We start from the raw sequence: 14,355 nt of genomic DNA, 5'->3' as shown, positions 1-14,355 counted from the left end.
CGTGTCCGACTCTGTGTGACCCCATAGACGGCAACCCACCAGGCTCCCCCGTCCCTGGGATTCTCCAGGCAAGAACACTGGAGTGGGTTGCCATTTCCTTCTCCAATGCATGAAAGTGAAAAGTGAAAGTGAAGTCGCTCAGTCGTGTCCAACCCTCAGCGATCCCATGGACTGCAGCCCTCCAGGCTCCTCCATCCATGGGATTTTCCAGGTAGGAGTACTGGAGTGGGGTGCCACTGCCTTCTCCCTTTGTTATACTTTAATGCAATTTTCCTCACCATGTGGTCAGTTTCCCTCACAATACCAGAAAGCAGGCTGTTTTTACTTCAATGCATCCACCATACCCAAAAAGCAAGCACACAGTAGGATGTTGATGGAAAACATGAACAATTCAAATGGGGCAGAGTTAAGGGAGGAGTGGCTGTGTTAACTTTGGTGAGTACTTAAAGCTCTTAATAGGATGAAAACATTTAACACTCCCCAAACCAATTACACACACATCTATATTGTTGGAATAGTCAAAATCTGGCAACACTGTTCTACTGGCATTAGGATTCATGGCCCACCTAAGTACCTGAGGTACTACCACCATCCTGGGGCCAGTAGAAGATACGGCTCTAGTACCTCCCTTGCATTAATTCTCATCTACAATTTGGAGATTGTTAACCATTCTGCTTAAAGAAAGTGAAGAGGAACTAAAGAGCCTCTTGATGAAAGTGAAAGGAGAGTGGAAAAGTTGGCTTAAAGCTCAACATTCAGAAAACTAGGATCATGGCATCTGGTCCCATCACTTCATGGGAAATAGATGGGGAAACAGTGTCAGACTTTATTTTCTTGGGCTCCAAAATCACTGCGGATGATGACTGCGACCATGAAATTAAAAGACGCTTACTCCTTGGAAGGAAAGTTATGACCAACCTAGATAGCATATTCAAAAGCAGAGACATTACTTTGCCAACAAAGGTCTGTCTAGTCAAGGCTATGGTTTTTCCAGTGGTCATGTATGGATGTGAGTTGGACTGTGAAGAAAGCTGAGCCCCGAAGAATTGATGCTTTTGAATTGTGGTGTTGGAGAAGACTCTTGAGAGTCCCTTGGACTGCAAGGAGACCCAACCAGTCCATTCTAAAGGAGATCAGTCCCAGGTGTTCTTTGGAAGGACTGATGCTAAAGCTAAAGGTCCAATACTTTGGCCACCTCATGAGAAGAATTGACTCAATGTTAAGACTCTGATACTGGGACTGAGGGCAGAAGGGGACAACAGAGGATAAGATGGCTGGATGGCATCACCGAGTTGATGGACATGAGTTTGGGTGAACTCCGGGGGTTGGTGGACAGGTAGGCCTAGCATGCTGCAATTCACGGGGACATGACTGAGCGACTGAACTGACTGCTTAAAGAGCTCTCAACGGTTGCTTTATTTGGGAGAAAGGGTCTGTCCACAGTTTCAAGCAACAGAAGAACAACATTTTCTGAATGATTAGTATGGAGGTTGAGAGATTCCAACTAGTTGAGGGAATTCTAATTATTCAAAGAACATACAAGCAGATTTAGTGGGTACGAGTTCAGATTCAAATCCTTCAAAGGTTTTGTTTCTAGTGCCCACAAGGCACCTGGATCATGATCAACAGGCAATCTGGTTTATAGTACCATGCTCAACTCAGACCCTTTACGCTAATTAGGGAAGTGTTCCCCTGAAGCAAAAGGCAGGAGTGATTCAATACTGAGCACTTACGTGTAAGAACTGTTGTAGGCAATCAGGATTCATTTACACATTGTACAAAGACAGACTGTTGATCAAATCTATAGATTTTATTATATAGTTACACCCAATTGTGTTTTTGCTATATACTTTTAACTTGAGGCATCTGTAAAACCAGTACACTAGATAAATCCTGAAATTCCACCAGCTATAAGCTATTTAAATATTGCTTATACAAAGTACTTGGGGTAGGGGGGAGGTGGACAAAGGCTTATTTACAAAATGGAAGTCAGATGCAGCAAACTTATGATTACCAGAGGATACAGGGGAGAAGGATACATTGGGAGATTGACACTGGCATGTACACACTACTATACATAAAACAGGTAAGAGTAGGAAATGGCAACCCACTCCAGTGTTCTTGCCTGGAGAATCCCATGGACAGAGGAGACTGGCGGGCTACAGTCCGTGGGTTTGCAGATCCATGGGTTTGCAGATCGTTAGACACAACTGAAGCAACTTAGCATATAACTAAAAAACTGTATAGCACAGGGAACTCTACTCAATACTTTGTAATGGTCTATATGACAAAAGAAACAGTGGATATCTATGTATAATTCATTCACTTTGCTATATACCTGAAACTAACACAACATTGTAAATCAACTACACTCCAATAAAAATATAAAAAAGTCTTAAAGGAAAGCCAGCACTATATAAACAGCATACACTTAAATAAAGATCAATGTTTAACATACAAAGTAATGTTTTTTATTCACTGATAAGCTAAAGGTCCATTTCAAGATGTTTCTTTTGTATGCTTAATAAGTTTTATTAGCAAGCAAAGCCCTGTGAAGGATGGCATCATCTAGTCCTCAGACTCAGATTCATCTTCATCTTGACTAATCTGGAAGTAACGAAGCTCGTAAGTCTCCTTGTCAGATGCAACCACACGAAGCCAATCACGAAGATTGTTTTTTTTAAGGTATTTCTTGGTAAGGTACTTCAAATACCTTTAAAATAAAAATAAATTTCATTACATATAATACTTACTACATAAAGGCCTATATAAGATGCACTGTCATATCCATCTTCTGTGTTCCTAGTTCCCTCTAATTATTTCATTTGTACTAAATATTGAGCAAGGCTGCTAGGGATATAAGGTAGCATTCTCAACTCCAATTAGTATCAATTTATGCCCTACAACAAAACCCTTATTCTCCCCCACCCTCGCAATAATCTTTATATGGAGACTAATATGAAGGATAGCAGTAATAGTAGCTTCCTCTTCAGTCTTACTTCGACATTAGATTTTTAAATTAAACAATATGATCTCATTCTTCAAATGTTACATGCAAATATCAACATTCTCTTCACCACCAATCTCCCTAATTTCAATCCCATCTTGGATCAACAAGAGGCAATCTGTCAACAGGGCTGAATCTTACTCACAAGCTCAAGATTATCCAGTCTTAAAACCTACATATGGCGCAGTCTTTATAAAAAAAGCTTTCAGCGTGGCCTGATTTCATTATTCCAATCACTCTCCCTTTACATTTTACAGTTCTGAACTCCTACACATTCCTCTAAAGCCTCCCTGCCCTCTGTCAATGTTGCTCCCCCGTTAGGAATCTCATTCCACTGGCAACACTAAGCTTACTCTCAGGTTCTCTGCAAACTCCTGCTATCCCAATCTCTACCTTCAATGCAGCAATTACAATATTGCATTTATAACAGTTATCTGCATGTGACAGATACTTCATCTCCAAATCCCTAGTGATTAATTCACAACCATAGCTAATATGTACTACCACCACAGGCTCCTAAGTCTTTGGCTTACTACTGTATTTCATTTACATGAAGCTTTCCCTGACCACTTTAAACATCAACTTTCTTTATGCACTTATGTACAGCTCTTACCAACTACTTACATTACTGCATTTCATCATCTCTCTTCTATGCTTAAATTTAAGTTCCTTGGTAGTGGCTACCTAGTGTGTTTGGTTCACTGCTAGGCTATGCAGTAACAAACAGTGCTGTCATTATGAAGTTTTAATATTTACTATCGGTCAAGAAAATTTTAATGAATGAAAACCGGCCACAGGATGAACATTAGAGAAATTTACCTTTGATTGGCTGCTTCTATTAGAAGCTAGGACACTACTCCCGTACTACACAACAGACATGTTTCTCCAAACACGTTCTAATATTACACCCAACACTGTTTAAACAAAACACGATGGAAAACACATACCAACCTTTTAGAGAACTGTTTCTCAGAAACGACTATGATTTTATTCTTGAAGCGTTCAATGTGAACGACATTCCCAAGATTTCCAGTTTTTCCATTCACTTTAACCTTCTCCCGCAGAAACTGTTCCTATTTTAAAACAGAAAAAATGCCACACTAGGGAAGAAAACCCTAGATATTCACTAGGGAAGGTACCCTAGGAACAGAGATTAGGTTAAAATCCAAGATTATATAATTCATTATTAGAAATTCTACTAAAATGATAAAACCAAGCTGAGTAGAGTGATACTTACAAAATTTCCCGAATCAAAAATTCCATCTTCTACTGGATGAGTAAGATCCAAATTAAACTTCCAGGTTGACTTCTTAGGCTTCTTGTCTTTCTTCTACAGAAAAGTTAATATAAGTATGGCTCTCTACAACAATTTATTCACATATAAAATCAAAACCCTGTTATCAGTGCAGAGATGTACAGTGAGGCTATATATGTATGAAACGGTGCAAAATTCTACACCCTACGTTTTTCTAACCTGGCTACGAGTAGGGAAGTACACTCACTAACTTGGTTAAAAACCAAGTTTCATGAAATCCACTGGAAATTTCCCTTGTTCATCATGTAAGTGTTTCACAACTGCAAAATTCAAGAAATCTCAAAGTACATGGTGACCTATGGTTTCCTTCACCAGAAGATTCCCAAGAATCCTATTTTTCAAATGGAAAAAATTAAGAGAATCAACCTCCTTTCAACAAGTTACCCAGAGCTTGATCAGAACTTCTAATTAGGTCCATTTCCCCCCTCCTCCTCAAATTATCAAGACCAAGTTTTGTGGGCTTTTATTATTTTCCAGACTGCACATGTTCAATTTCAAATTACCAGGTATGTCTTTACTACTGCCACCCCCTCTGCAGGTGGGGAATCAGGTAGCCTACCACTTAGCCGAAGCTCAGCTCCAAGCCAGAATGGGATATTCCTTTAATCTGTTCTGCTTTTTTGAAAAACGGGTTTGTGTCAAAAATTTTTATCCAAACTCTGAAACAATCTATGGTTTTTCCAGTAGTCATGTACAGATGTGAGAGTTGGACCATAAAGCAAGCGAGCGCTTAAGAATTGATGCTTTTTAACTGTGGTGCTGGAGAAAATTCTTTAGAGTCTCTTGGACTGCAAGATCTAACCAAACAATCCTAAAGGAAATCAGTCCTGAATATTCATACTGAAGCTCCATTACTCTGGCCACCTGATGAGAAGAACTGACTCACTGGAAAAGACCCTGATGCTGGGAAAAGGCTGAAGACAGGAGAAGGGAACAACAGAGGATGAGATGGTTGGATGGCATCACCGACTCGAAGGACATTTGTCTGAGAAAGCTCCTGGAGTTAGTGATGACAGAAAAGCCTGGCGTGCTGCAGTCCATAGGGTCGTGAAGGATCGGACACGACTGAGCGACTTAACTGAAACTGGTAGAAAAGAATACTAGGAGCTGGACTTGACTGGGCAATTTATACCTCTGAGTATCAATTAGGTTTAGAAATGCAGTTTTACCCTAACATTTCAAATGCTCTTTGGATGGCTTTAGGTACTGGTTCCCTTATTTAATAAGTAAAAACTTTGAAAAACGCCACTTCTACATTCGCCTAAGAGTTCTGGCTTTCACCATTTTAAAAACTTTTATCGTGAGATAATGAAGAAACCTCTTCCCTAACTTTTAAGTTCTCTGAAACTTCTGCAACCGCGGCTATCCCGGGAAATTGAGTGCCTCAGCTCTCTCACTTCGCCTGGCAAAGCCATCAGACCTGCCGCATTACCCACCGTCTCTTCCTAGTGGAAACAAACAGGGTATCATCGGCGTTATCAGGCGCGAGATTAAAAAAAAGTAATGGCCCAAAGGCTGTCCCACTAACCCCGTTCACCGTCCTGCCTCCTCTTCGTTCCCTGCGCTGCCACGACCAACCATCGTAAGCCAATTCGGGCCTACCTCGAACTCCACAAGACCGCATGGCAGTCGACAGCAGTTAAGGAAAAAACCTCACAATCTTAACGTTCTGCTTGTGTTCCTAACCGAAGTTCCCATTTTTATCCTTCCTCTGCCTAAAATTAGACGATCTCAACTCGCCAGCTACAAAACTCATCTACAACAGGCGAAAATCAGCTCACTCCCGGCAACAACACGAACACTCACCGGCGCCATCTTGAAGGCTTGCCCCGCGATGAGAGAGAAAGAGGCTGCCGGCCGCACGTATTTATACCAAAGCGTGCTGCGTCACGCGCCGAGAACGTAAGATCGCCGTCTCTCTGAGGAGAACTTGGGAGGAGCGCAGAGGCCAGTAACCCAGGAAACCGGGGGTTGGTTCGGAGGGCTGGAGGCAGTCAGTTTACTAGGGAGCGCCGGCCCGCGGGTAGGCGAAACCATTTACGATACTGCGCTGGTGACTGCAAATGCTGGTTGACCGCAGTGGTGTCTGCGCTTACTTGCTGGGAGACCGCTCCAGCTACACACACCCGAGGGATGCAGGAAACGTTTTTCACTAATAGCCTGGGTCTTTCGTCCAAATCAGGGCAAGGCAGTGTCTCGGGTTCCTTTGGGATCTCCTGTCTTATATTGCAATTATAATCCTCTAGCAAAAAAGTTATTTCTACATGTATGCTTTGACTCTAAGTCTTGTTTTCTGAATGACTGTTGAGGGAAATCAGTGTTTGGGGAGCCAAAATTAGGTTCTTGAGGTTAAACAGAAAATCTTTTTAGAGTAAAATGCGTAGTGCTCACGTGTTCACACATGTGAGTAATTTATCTTATTTTATTCTATTTATAGGTTTTAGAGTTAATCCTGGGCTTCCCTGGTAGCTCCGCTGGTGAAGAAACCGCCTGTAATGAAGGAGACCCCAGTTCGACTCCTGGGTGAATGAACGAGACCCCAGTTCGACTCCTGGGTGGGGAAGATCCCCTGAAGAAGGGATAGCCTACCCACTGCAGTACTTTTGGGTTTCCCTGGTGGCTGAGATGGTAAAGAATCCGCCTGCAATACGGGAGACTTGGGTTCTATCCCTGGGTTGGGAAGATCTCCTGGAGGAGGGCATGGTAACCCACTCCAGTATTCTTGCCTGGAGAATTCTCGAGGACAGAGGTGCCTGACAGACTACAATCCATGGGCTCTCAAAGAGTCGGAAACGACTGAGCGACTAAGCACAGCACACAACACAGAGTTAATCCTAGGACTCCTGACTCCATCCTCAATGCCTCCCAGTAAACATTCGAGGAATATTTTCAGTTCAGTTCAGTCGCGTCCGACTCTGTGACCCCATGGACTGCAGCACGCCAGGCCTCCTTGTCCATTGCCAACTTCCAGAGTTTACTCACTCATGTCCATTGAGTCGGTGATGCCATCCAAAGAATATTTTGCTGAGATCTAACTACTAAAATGTACAAGACGCAAGAGGATGGATATGTGGTGGTGACATACTTGATGAAAAAAGAAAAAAAAATAGTTTCTGAACTTTGAAGGATTCTAAGTTGATGTCATTTCAGAAATGTGGCATGCCTCTCAGCGTTCTGCAGTACTTTTGTTTGTTGAGGTGAAACTGTCATGCAGCGGGGAGGGGTGGGCAAGTGTAGAGGCTGGGGTGGATTTTTGTTAATTTGGAGATCGACCCTAGAAAGGGATAGCTGTGTATGTTCTTGGTGAAAATGATTAGTAATAGAGCTATGTTTAATGAAGCATAAAACATGTAGATTCTAAATAGAAGTGTTGAATTCCTAGAAAAAATTCATTTCAACTTTTTTTGCTTGTTTGCTTCAGGAACCACTGTAATTTTATTTTATAAACATTAAGGAAAAAGAAGAGCAATTGGCATTTTCTCCTCCAGGGCTGCCCAGGCTGAAAAGTAGAAATGATCCTTGTACTATTGATATTTTGAAAATAAGCCATTAATTGAGGCACTTATTACTTTATTGCTTGTTTTTGGCAGTCTTGCATGCAATGACCAAAAAATCCTTAAAACTATTAAGCCATTTGTACAAAGTGGATATCAAAAACAATATGTTTTTGAAAATAACTAGCAATCCCAAGATAATTAAATAGAAACTATAACAGAAAAAAAATCTTTTAATTATGAAAAAAACCTAAGGAAAATATTAACCAGAAATGTAGGATAGTAAGATTAAATATTATAAATAACCAAATTTTAAACGCAGATTCTCTCTCTCCATTATATACGTAGTATATGTACATACATTGCATATCAAGACCCTACAAATATTTTTTATTTTGACAATAGATTCTAAAACATATGAAATAATAGGTGTCTAAAAAGAGCCAAGATAATTTAGAACAATGAAGGGAAGTTGTCTTTTCTGCTATTCAAATATAGATACTATAATATGTGATAGATATATTTCTAATATAACCTTCAATCATTGGGTCTATATTATAATAGTGCCTGAATAGAGCAGTAAAATAAAATATTGAACAATATGGCAGGTTAGATTCACAAGGACACCCTCCCATATGAAGCCACATTAAAAAACCAGATAAAATATAGTTATCAATAATTTCTAATGTATGGTTAGGTTGGTGGAAAAGCTAAAGATTGTTTGAAGGCAGAAATGACCAGTCCTCATGCTCATACCAATTTAGGGCTAGAATTAGTTCTGCTCAAATGGTATGAGACAGCTCCAGCCTAAAAAACAGTTTAAAAGTGTATTTGGCTTGATAGTGCCAGGCAGAAGCAAATGCAAATAACTATCTTCAATATATTTAAAAGCTAAGATTATTTAAGATATGATAAAAGAACCAGGGACAATTGAAATCAGCCAGAAATTTTCTAAAAACAAGAATAAAATAAAACTTCTAAAAATTAAAAACAGAAAATCTTTAATTAGGAAGAGTGGATGAGTTAAACAGAAGAATAGACAACTGCAAAGAAAATCAGTGAACGGGAAATTACTTAAAATGCAACATAGACAAGCAAAGAGAAAATGTAAAAAGGTAAGTTAAGAGACAAAGATGTCAGAGTAAGAATGTTCTAGTTATGTCAAATGGGAGATCTAGAAGGGTACCAGGTCAGTAAGGTCCCCTGAAGAAGGAAATGGCAGCACACACCAGTATTCTTGTTTGAGAAAATCCCATGGACAGAGGAGCCTGGCGGGCTACAGTCCACGGGGTTGCAAAGTCGGACATGACTTAGCAACTAAGCACACACGCATGCACAGAAGGGTACAATAGAGAAAGTGGGGGTAAGGCAAAATTTAGAGAAATAATGGCTAAATTCTTAGATTGAGGAAGCCTCAAGCAGGACAACTGAAAAGGAATGCATACCTAAACACATTGTAGTGAAACTTCAAAACACAAACACACGTTGTTTCCAAAGCATCCAGGAAGAAAAACCAAAATGTTTATTAACAGGAGATATATTAATAACTGATTTCACATCAGCAACAATGAAAGCCGGGAGCAGAGAATTATTACCTTCAAGGTACTGAGAGAGAAAAAAAAAAAATGGAAAAGGGCATGACAACCCACTCCAATATTCTTGCCTGGAGAATTCCATGAACAGAGGAGCCTGGTGGGCTACAGGCCATGGGGTTGCAAAGAGTCGGACACGACTGAGCAACTGACACATACACAAGAGAAAATAACTGTCTACTTAGAACTAAACGCTTGTAGCTCAGTCGGTAAAGAATCTGCCTGCAGTACAGGAGACCCAGGTTCAATCCCTGGGGTGGGAAGATCCCTGGAGAAGGAAATGGCAATCCACTCTAGTATCCTTGCCTGGAAAATCTCATGGACAGAGGAGCCCGGTGGGATGCAGTCCATGGGGTCACAAAGAGTTGGGCATGACTGAGTGGCTAACACTAACACTAGAACTAAAAAGTTTAAAACTAACTTTCAAGAGTAAAGATGCATTTAAGATATTTTTAACAAAACTGAAAATTTGCTATTAATAACAGACCCCTAGTAAAGGAACTCTGAAAAATATACTTTGGTATAAAGAAAAATAATCCTAGAAAGAAGGGGTATCTGCCAAAAGAAATAGGGAGCAAAGAAAAGGTCTAAGATGTGCGTAAATCTAAACAAACACCTACTGCACATAAAAAAAAGTTTATTTTGTGGGTCTGCAAAGGTTCGTCTAATCAAGGCTATGGTTTTTCCTGTGGTCATGTATGGATGTGAGAGTTGGACTGTGAAGAAGGCTGAGTGCCAAAGAATTGATGCTTTTGAACTGTGGTGTTGGAGAAGACTCTTGAGAGTCCCTTGGACGGCAAGGAGATCCAACCAGTCCATTCTGAAGGAGATCAGCCCTGGGATTTCTTTGGAAGGAATGATGCTAAAGCTGAAACTCCAGTACTTTGGCCACCTCATGCGAAGAGTTGACTCATTGGAAAAGACTCTGATGCTGGGAGGGATTGGGGGCAGGAGGAGAAGGGGACGGCAGAGGATGAGATGGCTGGATGGCATCACTGACTCGATGGACGTGAGTCTGAGTGAACTCCGGGAGTTGGTGATGGACAGGGAGGCCTGGCGTGCTGCGATTCATGGGGTCACAAAGAGTCAGACACGACTGAGCGACTGATCTGATCTGATCTTTGCTAGTAATGTAGTTTCTTGATCTTGGGGGTGGTTACATAAAGTGTGTGTGGTTTGTGAAAGTTCAGGCTCAGTAGTTGTGGCCCAGGGGCGTAATTGCTCCACAGCATTTGGGATCTTCCCAGACCAGGGATCAAACCTGCATCTCCTGCATTGGCAGGTGGATTTGTTACCACTGAGCAACCAGGGAAGCCCTCAGTGTATGTTTAGAAAAACCAAAGTTATTTTTAAATTATTTTTAACAATTGCAGTTTCAGAAGTAAGGTTTTATTGCTATACAATGCCAAAAGAATTCTGAATAATTGGTCAACCTTTAAAATAAGAACAAGTATCTGTTTTTATTGCTTAATTTTATTACTTGTCATTTTTATCATAGTCATTCACCTATTTGTGTCCATTTAGATTATTTCCATTTTTTCACTACTATAAGCAATGCTTTGGGAAACTTTTAAAGAAGAAAATTATTATCCTCTTATGCTGAAATAAATGGCTCAAGAAAGGAAATATAAAGAAGTAAAAAAGATAATGCATAAAAATATCTAAAATCACACCTGCTTAAAATAGCCATTTAATCCTTTGGAACATGCATGTTTATGAATGTGTATTTTTATATCTATATCATTTAGATTATACAAGTAATTTTATACATTTGTAAATATTAGTTGGTACAATGCATACTTTTTTGAAATTTAAAAAACTATAGACTATTTCAAACTTAAAATTGTAAAAATATTTCAAAACACAATGTATACATATATAAATACATGAAAATCTGGTAAAGAATATATAAATATATATGTGTGTCTATATATTCTTTATCTAGACTTTTACCAACTATTAGCATTTTGCTCCATTTATTGTTTTTTATCTACAATATATCTATATATCTATAAATCTTTTTTATTGTATCTGGATTTTCAGTCATAGTTGAAAGGAAGCCAAGTTATAGAGAAATTCACCCATATTATCTTCTAGGTCTTGTAGAGTTTATTGTTTCCATTTGGACCACTGCTTCATTTGGAGTTTATTCTTATGTATGTTGTATGGAATTCATTTAATTTTTTCCAAGTTTATTTTTTTCCAATTGTCCCAGAACAATTTAGCTAAATAAATATTTGCCCAGTGGTTTGCAATACTACTTTTATCAAATACAAAATTTTTTTGTATATATTTGGGTCTATTTTGAGACTTCATATTTCACTCTTTTGGTCTGTTTATTTGCCAGTACTTCACTCTTTTCATTATAGAGTCTTTGTGTGTGTGTGTGTGTGTGTGTTAAGTTGCTTTGGTCCGTGTCTGACTCTTTCAACCCTATGGACTGTAGTTTTCCAGGCTCCTTTGTCCAGGGCATTCTCCATGACAAGAATCCTGGAGTGGGTTGCCATGACCTCCTCCAGGGGATCTTCCTGACCCAGGGATTGAACCCACATCTCTAATGTCTACTGCATTGGCAGGTGGGTTCTTTACCACTGGCACCACCTGGGAAGCCCCATAGAGACCTCATAGTAAGTTTTAGTTTCTGTAGTGCTAGTCCCCCCACCCCCACCCTGGTGGGCTGCCGTCTATGGGGTCGCACAGAGTCGGACACGACTGAAGCGACTTGGCAGTAGCAGCAGTCCCCACTTACAGCTCTTTTCAGTATTTTTCTAGCTATTTCTAGCTCTTTTCAGTATTTTTCTAGCTATTTCTTGTTTATATTTCCACATGAACTTTTTAGCAACTTGCTTAGCTCCATAAAAAAGCTTGTAGTTTGAGGGGGCTGCATTAAGTTTATAAATTAAATTAAGTAGAGCTAGCATCTCAATTGGAGAAGGCAATGGCAACCCACTCCAGTACTCTTACCTGGAAAATCCCATGGATGGAGGAGCCTGGTAGGCTCCAGTCCATGGGGTCACTAAGAGTCAGACATGACTGAGCGACTTCACTTTCACTTTTCACTTTCATGCATTGGAGAAGGAAATGGTAACCCACTCCAGTATTCTTGCCTGGAGAATCCCAGGGACGGGGGAGCCTGGTGGGCTGCCATCTATGGGGTCGCACAGAGTCTGAAACGACTGAAGCGACTTAGCAGCAGCAGCAGCAGCAGCCGCAGCCGCAGCAACAGCAGCAGCATCTCAATAGTGTTGAGCTATCAGCCAAGAACAAGGAATATCTTTCCACCTGTTTAAGTCAGATTTGTGTCTTTCAGTAGTGTTTTATAGTTCATATAGGTTTTGAAAAATTTTTGTATGTTTCTTCATTGTATTTTATCTTTTTGCTGGTCTTCCTTCCATTATATATCTTCTAATTGGTCATTATTTTTGTATATAAAAGCTGTTGTATGTTAATCTTATATCCTTCTACTTTGATGAATAATTCTATTGAGTTAGCTTTATCATTGATTATCTGGGATTTCCAGGTCTTCTATCAGATCATCTAAAAATAGGAGAGCTTCTTCTCTTTTACAGTTGTAATGTGTCTTAACTGTTTTCTGTTGTGCAATAGTATTGGCTGATACTTTCAAAACAATATAATAGTTGTCAAAATAGTGGGCATTCTTGTCTATTTCTTGACCTTACTGAGAATGCCTTCAGTGTTTTTCCATTAGGTAAATGGCTAGCTTTTACAATTTTACACACAAACACACACCCACATGTGATCATGCATACACGTACACACATATAATGTTACATATACCATGTTATCATGTGTAAATGGAGATATATTTGTGGTAAATATTCATCCACCTCTTTTTTTCTTTCGAAGAATTTTTTTTTTTTTTCTTTTCACCAAGTTCAGGTAAAATAATTTGGTTTCAGAGATCCCAGATAATCTCTGCTGAACTTTAGTCCCAACTTTGGCAGCACTGGTCTGATCTCACAGTTAGTAAAACCTACAGTTACCTTTTAAAAAATGGCCCACTTGGGTTGTTACAGAAACCTACCTGTGCTTCATGCAAACAAGTTGTGGGGGGAAATCAAATTTATTGCACATGGAACATAGCACTAGTAACACAAATAAGGAATTTTTCTATAATTTCACGAACCTGACACAGCTCCCATTTTAGAGAGATGTTTTGAGGATGGATTTTGTTTTATCCAAAGTTTTTTTTCAGCATCTATGGAGAAAATAATATGACTTTTCTCTTTAGACTCATTAATATAGTGAATACTATTAAGAGAGATTTCCTAAGATATTAATCTATTTCCTTGGGAGTGAATTGATAGATTTCATATTGATTTATTTTGCATCTCTGATGTAAACTCCATGTGGGTATGGGTATCATTTTCTTCACGTGTGGTTTGAGTCTATTCACTACTAGTATAGTATATTAAGATATTTGCATGAGTACTTGTATTTATGTTATCTTTATCAAGTTCGGGTATCAATGTTATACTTGTTTTGTAAAAAGAATTTGGAAGTTCTAATTTTCTATGCTCTAAAACAATCTATGTAACTTTGAGACCATCTAGACTCTAAAAGTTTGGTAAAATTCTCCTGTGAAACTATTTGCCTGGTTTCATTTTTGGTTGTTGGGTTTTGTGTGTGTGTGAACAATTTGATAACTTTCTCTGTTTTAAAGTTGTTCTATTTAAGCTTTCTCTTTCTATGGAGGTTGATTCTAATAACCGTATTTTCCAAAAAAATCGTATCATGTAGGTTTTCAGATTTATCAGCATAGAATTTATTTTCATTTTCCCTCTGCGTTGTTAGTCATTCTTTCTTGTTCTCATTTTTTACTTTTGTTTTCTTCCTTTATTTACCTTAAATAAATTAGCCAGTGATTTGTTAGTTTTTCAAGAAACCAGAATTTTTTTTTATTTCAATTTTTCTATTCACTGGTGG

General features: G+C 39.2%; 1 protein-coding gene and 1 long non-coding RNA gene across 3 annotated transcripts; one reads left to right on the top strand and one right to left on the bottom strand.

Annotated features, from left to right (window-relative positions):
• Positions 1-1,789: 1,789 nt before the first annotated feature.
• RPL22L1 (ribosomal protein L22 like 1) lies at positions 1,790-6,227 on the bottom strand. 2 transcript variants are annotated; one of them, XM_061416082.1, is made up of 4 exons: positions 6,129-6,227; positions 4,245-4,337; positions 3,959-4,080; positions 1,790-2,713 (listed from the first exon to the last, which is right to left on the bottom strand). In XM_061416082.1, exons 1-4 carry the CDS (start codon positions 6,135-6,137, stop codon positions 2,569-2,571), a joined length of 369 nt encoding a protein of 122 aa, XP_061272066.1. In that variant the 5' UTR covers positions 6,138-6,227; the 3' UTR covers positions 1,790-2,568. The 2 variants fall into 2 exon arrangements, with proteins under 2 accessions (XP_061272066.1, XP_061272074.1); XM_061416090.1 differs by having other exon boundaries at positions 4,245-4,334; positions 6,129-6,179.
• A 52-nt stretch (positions 6,228-6,279) lies between these two features.
• LOC133247386 (uncharacterized) lies at positions 6,280-14,018 on the top strand. Its single transcript, XR_009736371.1, has 2 exons — positions 6,280-6,345; positions 6,760-14,018. It is a non-coding gene; the product is annotated as an uncharacterized LOC133247386 (long non-coding RNA).
• Positions 14,019-14,355: the final 337 nt, after the last annotated feature.

The sequence above is a fragment of the Bos javanicus genome, chromosome 1 (genome assembly GCF_032452875.1).
Source record: "Bos javanicus breed banteng chromosome 1, ARS-OSU_banteng_1.0, whole genome shotgun sequence".
In the NCBI taxonomy this organism is placed as follows: Eukaryota; Metazoa; Chordata; class Mammalia; order Artiodactyla; family Bovidae; genus Bos; species Bos javanicus.
Note: the sequence above shows the minus strand (reverse complement) of the source record. Positions and strands in the feature narration are given on the sequence as shown.